The sequence below is a fragment of the Carcharhinus amblyrhynchos genome, chromosome 10, assembly GCF_965287045.1.
Source record: "Carcharhinus amblyrhynchos chromosome 10, sCarAmb.v2.hapA, whole genome shotgun sequence".
In the NCBI taxonomy this organism is placed as follows: domain Eukaryota; kingdom Metazoa; phylum Chordata; class Chondrichthyes; order Carcharhiniformes; family Carcharhinidae; genus Carcharhinus; species Carcharhinus amblyrhynchos.
In genome coordinates, this window is record NC_137333.1 from 76,477,991 (window position 1) to 76,493,529 (window position 15,539).

The 15,539-nt window shown below is 43.2% G+C and overlaps 1 protein-coding gene across 1 annotated transcript in view; it reads right to left on the reverse strand.

Moving 5' to 3' along the window:
• The window catches only part of flt1 (fms related receptor tyrosine kinase 1), a 203,900-nt gene that overhangs the window by 80,982 nt on the left and 107,379 nt on the right, over positions 1-15,539 (reverse strand). The window contains exons 11-12 of the mRNA XM_080197406.1: positions 14,752-14,878; positions 6,051-6,159 (exon numbers count right to left, since the gene is read on the reverse strand). Of these exons, the coding sequence (XP_080053532.1) occupies positions 6,051-6,159; positions 14,752-14,878 (236 nt within the window). The remainder of the gene's footprint in view (positions 1-6,050; positions 6,160-14,751; positions 14,879-15,539) is intronic.

Below are 15,539 nucleotides of genomic sequence, written 5' to 3' on the forward strand. Positions count from 1 at the left end.
AATGGCTGAGAAGGGGATAAGACTAATGGCATCCAGGTGCCATCTGGCCATCTGGGCGGAGTGGTCAGTAAGCGTATGGGCAGTACAGGGGGCTTTCACCTTCCTGACAGAATGGAGGCATAAGAGGAGGGTCCAAGCCTTCCAAATAGAACTGAAATTCCTCTGAGTGCAAAGAAGCAATAGCTGTTAATGGGAGTACAATTCAGATTTAGGGTCCGGTGAAATCTTCTGCAGGAAAGGCAGAGCCCTGGTTAAGTGGAAGGCAATGGAGAGGGATGAGGGGCAGAAAGGCGATGGAGACTAAATCCTCAGCATAGGACTGAAAGCCGAAGACAGAACTATCTTGGGAGATGACAATAAAGCAGTACCAGGAGAGACTGTACTTATCCAGGCAGATGAACATAGACAGTTGTGTCCTTGTTGCTGAAGAATTCACATCTGGCAGCACTGCTCACTATGCCCTGCCAGTGGATATTAAAGTCACTGTAGCCTTGAGCTTCTTTGCCTCTGGTTCCTCCAAGGTTGAACTCTGGACCCTGGTGGCGTCTCGCAGCTGCCAACGCTATATCTTTCAGGTCACTGATGTCGTTTTTGCAAAAATCAGGCACTGCATTCAATTCCTGATAAATAGAGCCTCACAGGCTGAAAGACCATCCCTGGTTACTCTCAGGTGAAGGGCATCTATTCCATCCAGCCAGCTGCTCAGTAGGACAATCATCAAACAGGCCATCGGGCTTCAGGAGATGGGTTCCGGTGCCTAGACCATTTGAGTTGTGTCCTGCAGGGCAGTAATCACATGCATGGTGGTCATCCATTGCACCCCACTGTGATGCACATGAGCTGCTGGTCTCTTCCTTTAGACAATGTAGACCTGACAACAGTTAGGCCCTCAAAGGACACAATTCACCAGAGAAAGAGGAGGTGGATGAGGATAGGAAGGGGAGGGGAATGTGCAGAACATGGAGTTGCCCTGGCTGCACAGACAGCTGCCTGGACCCAGTGTGAGGCTCCATGGTTTTGTCAGGATGCTGTGACCATCAGGGATCATCTGATTCAGGTTTCTTTCGACTGAGCGTCTTTGACCCAGGAGGAATAGAACTGTCAAGAACTCACTCTGAGCTATCTGCGAGGACAGCTCACTCTTACCACCAATGAAGGACATCAGCCTAAAGATTGCATTGTTTCTATTCATTGATGATCCCCTTCACCGCCTCATCTCTTTTTTCCGTCCTACTCACCGTTTATAAAGGGTGGCTCAGGTGTCTGGCTTCAGGCCTCAATATTTACATGGTGCTCCAAAAGACAAAGTGTACATTTACAAATAACCCACTCACCGCTCTGCCTGATGGTCTTTGGTCTGTCTCTCCTCTACAGTTCTCTCCTTCTGATCCCAAAGGAAGTGGAGACTACCTGCATGCTGGTTTCGGCTTGCAGCTGAGATGCATGTGATAGTTGTCCTCATTGTGCAGGTGCCAGTGGAGGTATCTCCAGAGTCAGCAACATGGCATTGTTGCTGGGACAACATTGGTCACTTGGCCCTACTGCATAGTTACTCCCTCACTCAAACAAGGAGGCAGATGATAATAACGCTGTATTGTGAGAGGGCTGCATCCTTATGCTCTTTGATGACTGCCTCAGACCTCAGCTGGCTCTCCTAATGGCTGGAGGGGAATACCAACTGGGGCACAACTGACATGCCTTCCAGCCATCTGTGCACCATCAGTGCCAATGACCAGCCAAGGTTACATAGTGTACTATGCTTTCTCATCATACACTCTGTCCTGACACATATGTCGCACTATGAGGTTGACCTTTTACTCGATGGAGGAGCTCATGTTCTCTTAGCCCTGAGCAATTGTGATACAAATGAGCTGATGGAATCCTCCATTCTCTGCCAATGACCTTGCACTGCCTCAGGGAACTCTGAGATGTGGGGGCACATCTCCTGCTGGTCTAGGTAGAGCTTCCTTTCCTGTGCCTCCTGATGCCCTGTACTTATGGCCAGCTGAGCAAGGCTGTGTCTGTCCTCCATCCTCTGATGGGTACTGTCCACAGCTACCTCTGCCTCTGGCACCTCCTCCTGTGCATTTAAGACATGCTTACTGCCTATTGTTGCCTTGTCTAAACATGCGCAGGGACCCACTGAGATAGCTGTATCTGTGCTGGTAGTATGTGTGCCTATAAAGTGTGACGGTGCTTGGTCTAGAGTTTTGTTCTGGCTGTGCTTGGTCCGGTGATGATTCAGGAATTGGTATTATTGCCACAGCATCTGCATCTGTGGGAGATACAAGAAGAAATCAGGAGAATCAGCCATGGTGAGCAGAAGCCTCTGCAGTGCTGAACTTCCCAGTGTAACTCAGGCTGTGATTCTCTGATCTTGGCTATGGCTGGGACACTCCAGAGCCATGGCAGTGAATGGAGATTTTGCTGGGTACTAAATTCTCCATTCTTACTGGCAGCTCGGGTGGGGCACATGAGACCAGATAATTCCAACCACAGTCTTCAGAATGCTGTCAGATATGATGAGGTGCAATGCATCCACTTAATGAACACATTGCATTCATTAATCACTATCTCCAGAATGGTCATCCATCTCACCTTGCCCAACTTTCTTGTGGCCAGTGACGCTGGCAATGTCCCTGTCTCCCCCCTCCATGTGGTGATTACATGCAGGTATGGAAATTATTCTCCTGTCTAGATTCTCACTTGCATATTATGTGCCCTTTACCTACCAAGACAAAAGAGAGTGTGTGAAAAGCGTCGCTGGCTAGTATGGCTAATCACAACAACGTTGATTCATAGGATGCTGCAAGTCTGAATGTGGCCAGGTTCCCAATAACCATGAGCCTTACTGAAGGGTCAGTAAGTGCCCTGGGCACATACTTCTCCCATATTGAGGAGCATTCATTGCCCATCCCTAACTGCTTTTGAGAAGTTAGTGAGTCACCTTCTTGAATCACTGTTGTTCGCTTGGTGTAGGTACGTCCACAGTGCTGTTAGGAAGGGAGTGCCAGGGTTTTGAGTCAGTGACGCTGAAGGAATGATACAGTTTCAAGTCAGGATGGTATCTGGCTTAGAGGGGAACTTGCAGAGGTTACTGTGTTCCCATCTGCTGCCCCTGTCTTTTGAGGTGATAGAGATTGTGCTAATGAAAGAGCTTTATTGAATACATCTTGTAGATGGTACTGACTGCTGCCACCATGCATTTGTAGTGGAGGGAGTGAATGTTTAAGATGGTGAATGAGGTGCCTATCAAGTCCTGGATGGTACTGAGCTTCCTGAGTATTGTTGAAGCTGCACTCATTCAGACAAGTGGACAGCATTCCATCCCACCCCTGATTTGTGCATCGTAGATGGCAGACAGGATCTGGGGAGTCAGGAGATGAGTTACTCACCACAGGATTCCAAGCCTCTGATGTGTTCTTGTAGCCACAGTATTCATATGGCAGATTCAGTCCAGTTTCTGGTGAATGGAGGATTCAGCGGTAGTAATGCCACTGAATGTCAAGGGGAAACCCTTAAATTCTCCCTTGTTGGAGACAGTCATTACCTGGCACTTTGCTGGCTCCAATGTTACTTTCACACTCTTACTCACAGTATCACCGACCTACATCCAGGACTACTTATTTTGGGAGAATGCTTTTCTCGTGCTTCAAGAAAGATCTCTAGGTTCACATTCACCAAACTTCCCTGCCTTAGGTTCTAGCCCTCTGCCTCTTTGAGGCATCTTTCCATCAGCAGGTAATGCAATGAAATGGCAGCCACAGTAATTGTGACCATGATCTGCTTAAACCAAGCCTACTCCCTTTCAGTCGTGCCTTTGCTTCTCCCTGGCAGCTGCTAATTGGCTACCTTAAACACAATCTTGCCAATTATCGAACTGCCTCCATCCAAATCAGAGACTGTAACCCCTCGGGGCAGGATCAAGACCTGGAAATTTCCAACTCCTGGAAGGAAAATCCTGCCTCTATTTTCAATAGACAAAGAGCATGAACCAAGTTTCCCATTTTAATGCCTGCTCATTGCCTGTTACAGAGGACAACACTCTTTTTTGTTGTTAAAGAAAGACGAGATTCCTGGTTGCTGCAGCACTGGAACTAGGAATGTTGAGCGCGTATTCTCAATTGACATTTGCACTTGTGCTTCCTATTGGAACAGTTTCAAGTCTTGGCTAGGTCAACCATGAGAGGAAAGGAAAACTGATAGGGTGGAGTCCCTTCCGATATCACTCTAACTTGCCTTCTGAGTTGTTCATCAAGAAGCAGTGATGACAGAAAAAGAGACTAGAACTATCCAGGTATCCTAATAAAGGAGGATAATGTGCAAGAAGGGAATTAACTGGAAAAGGGAAAGCAAATAAAAAGAAAATGACTGAAGAGTTATTAGAAATCCTACAGTACAGAAATAGGCCATTCAGCCCATTGAGTCCACACTGACCACAATCCCACCCAGGCCCTAGCCTCATATCCTTGGATATTTTACCCACTAATCCCTCTAACCTACACATTTCAGGACACTAAGGGGCAATTTTAGCATGGTCCATCAATCTAACCCACACATCTTTGAACTATGGGAGGAAACCAGAGCACCCAGAGGAAACCCACGCAGACACAAGGAGAATGTGCAAACTCCACAGACAGTGACCCAAGCTGGGAATCAAACCCAGGTCCCTGGAGCTGTGAAGCAGCAGTGCAAACAACTGTGGTGCCATGCAGATCCAAGATAATAATGTTTTTTGATAGTGTAATAAAACTCCTTTGTTCTCCCCCAATGTGGCCATTAGCAGTTTTATTGCAGAGTTTTGTTTAACCAAACCATACCATAATTGCCTGAATAGAAATTCTTCTATAATCATTGCCTATCATATGATACTTTGAGTCTATGAATTACTTGAATACACAGGGGAAGTAACTAATTTTAAAATTAAAACTGTTTGATTCCAATTCAATCTCCAGGGGCGGCATGGTGGCACAGTGGTTAGCATTGCTATCTCACTGCTCCAGGGACCTAGGTTCGATTCCCAGCTTGGGTCACTGTAAGTGTGAAGTTTGCATGTTCTCCCCGTGTCTGCAGGGATTTCCTCCAGGTGCTCCAGTTTCCTTCCACAGTCCAAAGGATGTGTTGATTAGGGACATTGACTTGAACAGATGCTGGAGTGTGGCAATTAGGGGAATTTTACAATAACTTCATTGCAGTGTTAATGTAAGCCTTACTTGTGACTAACATGTACAATTTAAATCTATTAAACTCCAGGCCTATAATTTAATAATGAAAACTACCATTTTAACTAGTGTAAATACTTGATACTTATTTAGGTTTAGCAACTTTCCTACTAGACCCTGGGAATTACTCCCTGTCCCTTATAGAATCTGTGACAAGTCAGTAATGTCAATGGATGGAAATTGATGGGGATTACATGGGGCGATCCAACTTAACAGGTTACCATCCAGGCTGCAACATCAAAAATTATTCCCAATTTTCCCAATGTTTTCTTTGCCATTCACCATCCTCTATCAACTACAACTTGTTTCAACTCAAATGTTGATATCCTGAACTATACACAAACTTACATGCCCATTAAGAGTCAAGTACAATGGCTCTCTGTCCCCAAACGCATAAATCTCCTTTTCTTCAAATCGGTCCATGACCCCTCAGCAACCTCTTCAATTTTATAGCAGTTCCAATTCCCTTAATTTTCCAAACTTGGCCTCCCTTTAACCTGGTTTCCCCACCCCCCCCCCCACCCCCGTCCCTGACCCCTACTCCATATCTCACAATTTGTAGCAGGTTTTGCGGCTGAGTTGGCCTTACTCTCTTGATTATCCTCCCTGAATATCTTCATCTCTCCCTCCATGTTTAACCATCTTCTCACTATGTTGTTGTCAAAACTTTCGCTCATCACCTTAGCTCAGCCCCATTGTTTAATCCATCTTTCCTATTCCAAATTGTTTTCTGTGCCCTGTTGCCCCACGGCCCTCTGTATTAAAGTGTTTGCGGATGTTTTCTCTTTGACGTCAATATGCAATGTAATTCCTGTTTTAGTCTCTTACCTGATATAAAGAAGTTAATATTCCTTTCATCTTTCCCTACTTTGTTTAAAGCCAAGCAGCGATAAATTCCAGAAACATTAGCTTCAGCCACCACCAGAACACTAATAGTCTAAAAGAAAAGGGTGGAAAAACACAATAATGTAATACATCCTTTGAATCTTCTCATCAAATGGAAAATTTCCTTTAGTAGAGGTGTGACAGGCACAATTACTCAATAGTCCCACTTTTTCATTTACATAATTGCGAAATTGTTACGTTTCAACCCTTTGAAAATGTTTTATTTATTGGTAGAATAACAGGAAAGCTCTCCCTGTGGAACCATTACATCTTTATTGTTCTGTTCCTGCCTTTGAATGTGCAGGCAGATTTGGTCCATGTCATACTTAATGGTTTTGTAATCACAGAATCCCTAGAGTGCAGAAGGAGGCCATTCAGCCCATTGAGCCTGCACCAGCAACAATCCCACCCAAGCTCTTCTATATACAGATAGAATGCCTCAAATGCAGCAACCTTTAGACCGAATCCATGTCAGGTTTAAGAACTTGTTGGTTTTGGGGGGAAAAAATCAGAACCTCTTAATTCAGTGAACAAAGGAATCTTCTTTTGAGTAGGGCAAGGTCAAGGTTTGCCAAATTGTTCCAAGTGTGGAAAAATAATATGTGGTTTTCAGACAATGTCAGTATTTGGGGAGCAGGATTTGAGGCACTCTACTTGTAAAAAGTAATGTTAATTTGAATTTTTAGCTTGAATCAAATACATATTTGTTTACGTTTCAATGAATATGGTGGTCATTGTTTTGGGAACTTGCTTTGCATCAATTTTCTGTTTTTACCACTGTCAGCTTCTATCGATCCCCTCACCCTCCATTATCATTCAAAATCAGCAATGGTACATTTGAATTCTCTTGGTTGCAAAAAGTGCTTTACTTATTATCAGTTTAGCCATGGAGTATAATAGCATTAAAAACTGGACATCATTTGATTTGTCTAAAAGACGAATGACCTCAGAATGATCCCAAAGCACTTTAAAACCAATTAAGTACTTTTGGAGTGTATCACTGCTGCAATATAGCCAGCCAGTTTGTGCAGAGCAAGATTTCACAAAAAGCATTGAGATAACTGACCAGATTATTTGGGTATTGGTTGAAAGGTATGTTAATTAGAACATTGGAAAATTCCCTGCGATAACCTCCATGAGGTCCATGGGTATCACTAATTGATTTCCCTGTGGGGTTTATTGAATATGAGTTCCCCTGGTAATAGGCAGTAGCCTGCCCAGCTGGAAGTCATTACCTGAGCCTATTATAAGGCAGGCCCAGGACTCGGCCTGCTGAATGGCAGTCCCAGGCAGGGGCTAGTGTGGGTACACCATAGTAGTGGTTTTTCTTTGCATTCTGTAATAAACTATTTCCCTTCCAGTCAGGCAGCCTGCGTAATTACATTGGCGATGAGGAATAAGAAAAGTTTTAGACAGTATTGCCTTTCAATGACCCTGGTAAGACAGTGACGGGGAGATATTGAAAATGCCACTGTTTGGGAAACTGGAAACTTATGATGCAGATGCGGAGGATTGGCCTCAGTATACTAAAATAATGCAAAATTTCTTGTCAGCAAATGAGATAGAAGGGGATGACTGGCAAAAAAAATCATCCTCCTGACCACTTCTGGTGCCCCATAACCATCTGATTCAAAAACAATATTGCTGCCATTGAGCCAAGCTTGACAGTTATCGTTTAGAATTGAGTCGCTTCTTTATCTTATACTTACTTGGCACATAAAATTAGAATAAAACAGCCAATTTAAATAAACATATAGATTGCTTCTCCCCCAGTGGTATGTAATGTGGAAAACTGGACCAATAATCCAGAGAATGTGAGTTCAAATCTCACTGACAGTTTGAGGATTCAGTTAAAAAAGTTTGAAAATAAAAAATTGATATTAGTGAAGGCGACCTTGAAGTTGTGATTATTGCAAAAACTGAACTGCTTCACGAAGGCATTTTAGAGAAGGCAGTCCACATCCTTGGCCAACTTGGCCTATGTGAAACTCCAGCCCACATCAATGCATTTGGCAAACTAGCAAGCTACTTAGTTCCTACCATCTTCTCCGGGCAACTGCTGCTAGGTATGCTGAGTAATGTTCCCTCTAAGCTGTGTTGCCACACAAAGCCACAAAAAAATCTAAAGTCCTCATGTGTTTATGCGTAAAAAAATTTAAAGGAGCTTCATGCTTAAATATCTTGCCCACACACACACACTCCAGGAAGAATGAAAAGAAGTTTCAAAAGTTCCTACTATCTGCAAGGCATTTCTTAAAAAGAGCACACTTGCTTAACCTGTGGGAGGAATGTTTGTGATGACACAGTCTGGATAACATACGCTTTTATCTCCCTCCCATAAGCTATCCATCCAAGAAATGTTGAAATTCCTCCCATGTGTGGTAAAGAGATTTAAGTGATCAACAGATCTGGACCTTGAACTCAAAATCGTTTTAACATAATTCACAATGACAAGAGACTGGGTGTTTTGGTAACTGAATGATCCACAACTTTAAAATGTTTCGAGCATATATTCTGTCAGTACCTCTAACAAAATAGCATGACCTTTGGGGTGTGGGGAATGGAAACCTTATCTCTCAGGAAAACAGTGATGGAGTTTTTTTAATAGAGTTTAATAATTTAAGGACATTATCTTTGCTATTCTATAATTACTTTGTTCAACTGTTCTCATTTATGAAGTAGTTTATAAGGAAATGTTACCAAAACATTACGGTCATCATTCTGTTTTAATCAGAGTGATTTTGTGTTCATTTCCTGTTCTTTCCTTCAACCCTGATATGTAAAATCTTTAATTATTAGGAGGTCATATTAAGGAGAACATTAATTACATTACCATCATTATGCTGTCTACACTGATAAATCCTTTGACCTACAATTCCTTGATTTCAGGGACTTTTCATACAGCATTTTACAGCTAATGATAACAGATTGTTCATGGCTTTGAATAGAATTGCACTATTGAGATATCGTACACATGAAGAAACATTTCATGACATTGTGTGATATTAATATTCTTTTAAACATATGTGTGCCTTACTGCGATCACCATGCAAAGTAGAGATAACCAGTGCCAATTTGATCACTAATTTTCATTTTGAAACTTGGCGGAATTTTTCAAAACTGCATGTGCTACTGTCAAAAAGATTTAACCTTTTCAATGGATTTCAGTTTTAAAAGAATTAAATAAAGGCCACAAATTCTTAAAAACACTCAACATGTCAGAAGCTTCTCTGAGATTCTTAAAGAGTCATAACATTCATTTGATTCCTCTGCTAACATAACTCAGTAATTCATATAGTTAATTTTTAAAAAATGCCCTATCTCAGCGACCATTATGCCTGGGACTCAGCGTGTAAGAGAAGGGGAGGGGGGGAAGAAGCACCAATTTGGCTAATTTAATACTCAGGGCTTATGGCTCCAAGTCCCATTAATACTCAAATATTTTGGGGCGGAATTTTACGGCCTTGCTCAGGCGAGACTAGAAATTCCTGCCTGAGTTCAACTGAGATTTCTGTTGTCAGACCCTAGCCATATTGATTCTGTGATGGGTGAGGTGGTAGAGTTCTGGCCATCATCTCGAGTGAGATGTGAATATATTACTGAGGGAGTGCTGCACTGTCAAAAATACTGCCGTTTAGATGAAATATTAAACAGAGTCCAGGCCTGAATGTTTATATAGTCATAAAATATTCCATGATACCATAAAAAGAATGTGTCCCAGAGAAATTTGTGCCTCAATCAATATCATGAACAACATACACTCATTTGTTGTATGTGGGACCTTGCTGTGCATAAAAATGGTTGCTATACTTGTCTATATAAACATGGGTTATGATTCTCCCATCCCACTGCACTAATTTTTTGGGGCCACTGAGGGAGCTGGGCAGCAGGTGGGGTGTCCCCTGGAAATGGGCTTTCTGGCAGTTCCAGCCTGTGCCTCCTGGCTCTACCCAAGGGGCAAAGTACCCATGCCAGGGATACTTTGGCACTGCCCATATGGGGGGCATGGCCTAGGGAGGATAGAGTGCCTGATTGGTGGTTATTTTCCAGACGTTTGGTGGTTATTTTCCAGACGTCGCTGGATTCCGGGGAAGTGCCGGAAGATTGGAAAACAGCTAATGTTACGCCGTTGTTTAAGAAGGGTGCCAGGCAAAAGGCGGGGAATTATAGGCCGGTTAGTTTAACGTCTGTGGTAGGTAAAATGTTAGAATCTGTCATTAAGGAGGAAATTGCGAGGCATCTTGAAGGGAATTGCTTGATAGGGCGGACGCAACACGGTTTCATTAAAGGGAAGTCGTGTCTGACAAATTTACTGGAGTTCTATGAGGATGTGTGTAGGGCAGTGGATAGAGGAGAGCCGGTGGATGTGGTCTTTCTGGATTTTCAGAAGGCGTTTGACAAGGTACCTCACAAGAGGTTATTGCAGAAGGTCAGGGGACATGGAGTTGGGGGTAGGGTGTTAGCGTGGATAGAGGATTGGTTGTCAAATAGGAGGCAGAGAGTGGGGGTCAATGGGTGCTATTTGGATTGGCGGTTGGTGACTAGTGGGGTGCCCCAGGGGTCGGTGCTGGGGCCTCAGCTATTTACCATTTATATAGATGATCTGGAGGAGGGAACTGAGTGCAGGGTGTCGAAATTTGCTGATGACACCAAGATTGGGGGAAAGGCAAATTGTGCGGAGGGTGTGGAGAGTCTGCAGAAGGATCTAGATAGGCTGGGCGAATGGGCCAGGAAATGGCAAATGGAATTTAATGTTGGCAAGTGTGAGGTGGTCCACTTTGGTAGGAAGAATGGTAGGAAGGACTATTACTTACGTGGCGAAAAACTGCAGCAGGCGACGGTGCAGAGGGACCTCGGGGTCCTTGTGCATGAGTCGCAAAAACCCAGCTTGCAGGTGCAGCAGGTGGTCAGGAAGGCGAATGGGATGCTGGCCTTCATAGCAAGGGGGATTGAATATAAAAGTAGGGAGGTCTTGCTGCAGCTGTATAGGGCATTGGTGAGGCCGCAGCTGGAGTACTGTGTGCAGTTTTGGGCGCCGCACCTGCGCAAGGATATTTTGGCCCTGGAGGGAGTGCAGAGGAGGTTTACTAGGCTGATACCGGAGTTGAGGGGATTGAGCTATGAGGAGAGGCTGAATAAACTAGGCTTGTACTCGTTAGAGTTTAGAAGAATGAGGGGAGATCTCATTGAGACGTATAAGATGATGAATGGGATGGATAGGATAGAGGTGGAGAGACTCTTCCTGCTCAAAAAAGACAGTAGGACTAGGGGGCACAGCCTCAAGGTAAAGGGGAGGCGGTTTAGAACGGAGTTGAGGAGGAACTTCTTCACTCAAAGGGTGGTGAATCTCTGGAATTCTCTGCCTGTTGAAGTGGTGGAGGCTGCCTCGCTAAATATTTTTAAGAAGCGGGTTGATGCGTTCTTGATAAGAGAGGGGATTAAGGGTTATGGGGAGAGGGCGGGAAAGTGGAACTGAGCCACAACAGATCAGCCATGATCTTATTGAACGGCGGGGCAGGCTCGAAGGGCTAGATGGCCTACTCCTGCTCCTATTTCTTATGTTCTTATGTTCTTATGATGGGGCTGGGATCCAGGAGGCAATTGATGGGGTTGAGGTCCTGCTGCCACTCTGCCATTGAGATCGAAGAGGGTAGGAGGGAGGCCAGTGATGAGGGCAGGAGGGTCTCTGCTGAGGGGGTGGGTTCTGTCCAGAGGGTGTGGATCTGGCTGCGGGAATGTCTGAACTGTGGGAGAATGGGGAGGATTGGCACTGCTGGGGGAGGGGGGTGCTGGAGATCAGGGCACTCTGGCCTGGAAGGGGGGGAGGGGTCAAGGCTGATCCGGGAATGGTTGGGGGGGGCTGTGATCAAGCCATTGGGAGGTTTGGGGGGGCAGGACTGCAGGGGTGCTGGGCTGGCCAGCAATTGAGCTGACCAGCAATCAGGAGGCTGACAGTTTGGGGCCACTGCGCATGCACAGAGGCCCGCTGGTTTCAGTTTCCTGGATGGGAACAGGCCCACCCGGTGAAATCTAATGATATTCACGCTGGTGACCTCCACGTTGCACAGAGTGTGGAAGATTCTAGTATGAACTCCCGCTGAAAAAAACTGCAAGATTTACTCCAGTTTTCCCCCAAATTCAACACTTCAAATTTATTTCAGAGAATTCTACCCATAGTGTAAACTTCAAAAGTAACCCATTGATTGTTAAATGTTTTGGGACATCCTCAGAGTACAATAAGATGCTAAATTAACACAAATTAATTTCCCCAAAAGATGAGAAAAGGTCATATTGAGAGAAAGAATTAGTTAGTGCAAAAAAATCACTTTTTTATTTACTGATAATTTGTTGGTGAGTATAGAATTAATATATTGGCAATGTTTGACTGGGATGATATTCAAAATAACACTTTCAATTTTATTACAACACTTGGACTCCAGCTACACAAGTGCAGACTTCAGTGACAACAGTAAGAGTAGATGCTGTAGGACAAATAGAAAGCAAGAGAAAGGCTTAAGGCAGGCCTCAGGAGAGTAAATTGGGTGAATAAACAGTCAGCTATTTTTTTCTTCAAAGTTATCTGTAATCAAAGACCTGGGAGGTAAGTAAGCATGGGATGAACAGTGAGTGGCTGGTTGATTTTATTCAAGACCAGGGACAGGTCCTAAATCTATTTTTGTTCAATTTAACTATTTGCCTAATAAGTAGAGATGTGGCAGACACTTCAGTCCTTTGTATGCGTATCCTCTATGGGGACTCTAGAATGCTTCATGTGTCTTGAAAAACCACATGGGCATGAAGTGTTATCAGCTGGATGAGTTTAAGCTCCATGTTTTGGAGCTGGCATCACGGTGGTACATTCATGGGGACTATGTGCTATGTGGATAGTATGTTTCTGGAGGTGGTCACCTTGCTGCTTAAAAGCACACAGGTACCCAGGTAATCAATACTTTGTGAAAGAGGACAAGGGGTCCAAAGGGTGCATTTTGCTTTCTAACCAGTGTTCAGTGTTGAATACTGTTGAGAATGATGGTTCGTCAGACTGAATCTAATTTCATTACGATCATTGCATCCTGATCTACATTAATGACCTAGACTTGGGTACGCAGGGCATAATTGCAAAATCTGTAGGTGACACAAACCTTGGAAGTATTTTGACTGTGGCGAGGCCAGTGATAAACTTCAGGTGGACAGAGGCATGCTGCTGGACTGGACGGATACACGGTAGATGAAATTAATGCAGAAACATGTGAAATGATGCATGTTGGTAGGAAGAATGAGGAGAGGGATTACAAAATAGAGGCTACAATTTTAACAGGGATCTGGACAAAAATGTGTACAGATCATTGAAGGTGGAATGGCATGTTGAGAAACTGGTTAATAACTCATAGTGGATCCTGGGCTTTATACATTAAGGCATAGAGAACAAAAGCAAGGACGTTGTGGTGAACCATTACAAAAATACTGGTTCAGCTTCAATTGGAGCATTATGCTCAGTTCCACACTTGTGGAAGGATGTAAAGGCATTCAGAGAGTACAGAAAGATTTCCAAGAATGATTCCAGAAATGAAGAAATAGGTTAGTTATGTAAATAGACTGGAGAAGTTAGCAGCCAGAGAAATTCCAGAACAGGATAATCGATCTGGCAGCCAAACTGCAAACACTGCACAACATATGGGAGGGGGTGAAAAATCTGGACACTTTGTTTTAGAAGATGGTCACACCTCCTACAACAGATGTATTTATTTTGTCCGTGGTGATAGACAGGAAGATGTGACCGTGTACAACCCAGGTAAAGGGACCAGACAGGCAATAGTGGAGGAACCTCAGACTTTGCAATTGTCAAACAGGTTTGAAGTACTCATAATTTATGTGAACAAAAGCAAGGTCTGCAAAGCGGATGAGCAGGCTGGCAATGGCAGTATGGTACATAAAAGTATTCAAGCGGTGGGAGCAAACAGGAACGTCGTCAGAGTCAGGGACAGCATGAAGGGGATTGACACTGTTCTTTGCAGCAAAAAACCAAGATTCCAGATAGCTGTTACGTGGTACGCGGGTACCAACAACATAGGCAGGACAAGGGGAAAGTATCATCAGTATGCAGAGCTAGGCACCAAATTAAAAGCAGAACCAAGATAGGCTAAGCGCATTTCATAGTCATGCCTTATAGCCAATGGAAAGTGAAATATTTTCCCATTAATAAGGATAGACTTAAATTAAATTCGCAGAGAACAGACAAGAAGTACCATAGAAACATCAAGACAAAATATATATTCCAAAAACACAGAAAGCCTCAAATCAAAGATCTGTTAATTAAAATGTTAAGGCACTGTTCAATTTTATACACAGATAAAACGTGAGGTTTCCCCATGATGGAAGTACTCTTACTTTTGTATACCTTGCAAGGTATACAAAAGCAAGGTTCTAGAATGGCTTAAACATGGACGTGGAAATATATGCCCTGCCCTCTGTTATGTAAGAAGATAAATATGTGAAGAGATTAAAAGTCACAGTAATGTCCTAAATGTACCAAAATAATTGTATCTACAGATAAAATCACATCTTATAACATATGTGTAAAGTACTTGAAACAATATTGCTTAAAACTGATGTATTTGTAGATGCATTGTAATTCTGTAAATACCTTATATTTCCCATCCAGTAATTCTGGTCTTTCACTAATGGCATGAATCTTATTTCCAGACATATTGATGTTGTTGCCAAATACATCCAAAAAAACAGTGCTGCTATCAATCTCTGACGTTTCACATCTGGAAACAGCATTTAAAATTCATTATAGTACTGATAAAATGTTTACACATTTTCACTTAAAATTAGTTCACTGGCCATAAAATGAAAACCACTTACTATTTCAAAAAGAAACTAACTTTAAGAAAACTAATGTGCAAAAGATACCAATAATACAGTACAAGGTTTCCTGAGGATAAGAATTCCAGTAATCTGAGATTAAATACTTCTTCCCATATTTGTCTGCCCATATATTGTGGGTTAGTTCCCATTGAGAGATGTACCATCTAGAGCTCACCCAGTCATAAGTTTTATTTTGTCAGTAAAAAGGGATTGAAAGAAGGTGCCTTAGTTCTCTCAAGGGACACAGGAAATATTATTTGAACATGTAAATCAGACAAGGGAAATCCTCCTTGCATTTGAATTTTCTGATGGATTCTTTGAAGAGGCAAATGAAGTAGTGGATGGGAATGTCCATGGAAGTTATTGAATTGGACTTCCAGAAGACATTTAATAAAGTCCATGATATGTCTCTCACAAGTGTCCCCAGATGGAATTTAATCCAACAAACTTGAGGTGATCCACTTTGGAAAGTCTAATGCAAGAGTGAAGTATACAGTGAAGCAGCAGTCAGGCCCAATTGTTGACTGCGAGCTTTTCATAGTGCAAGCAATACTTCCATCT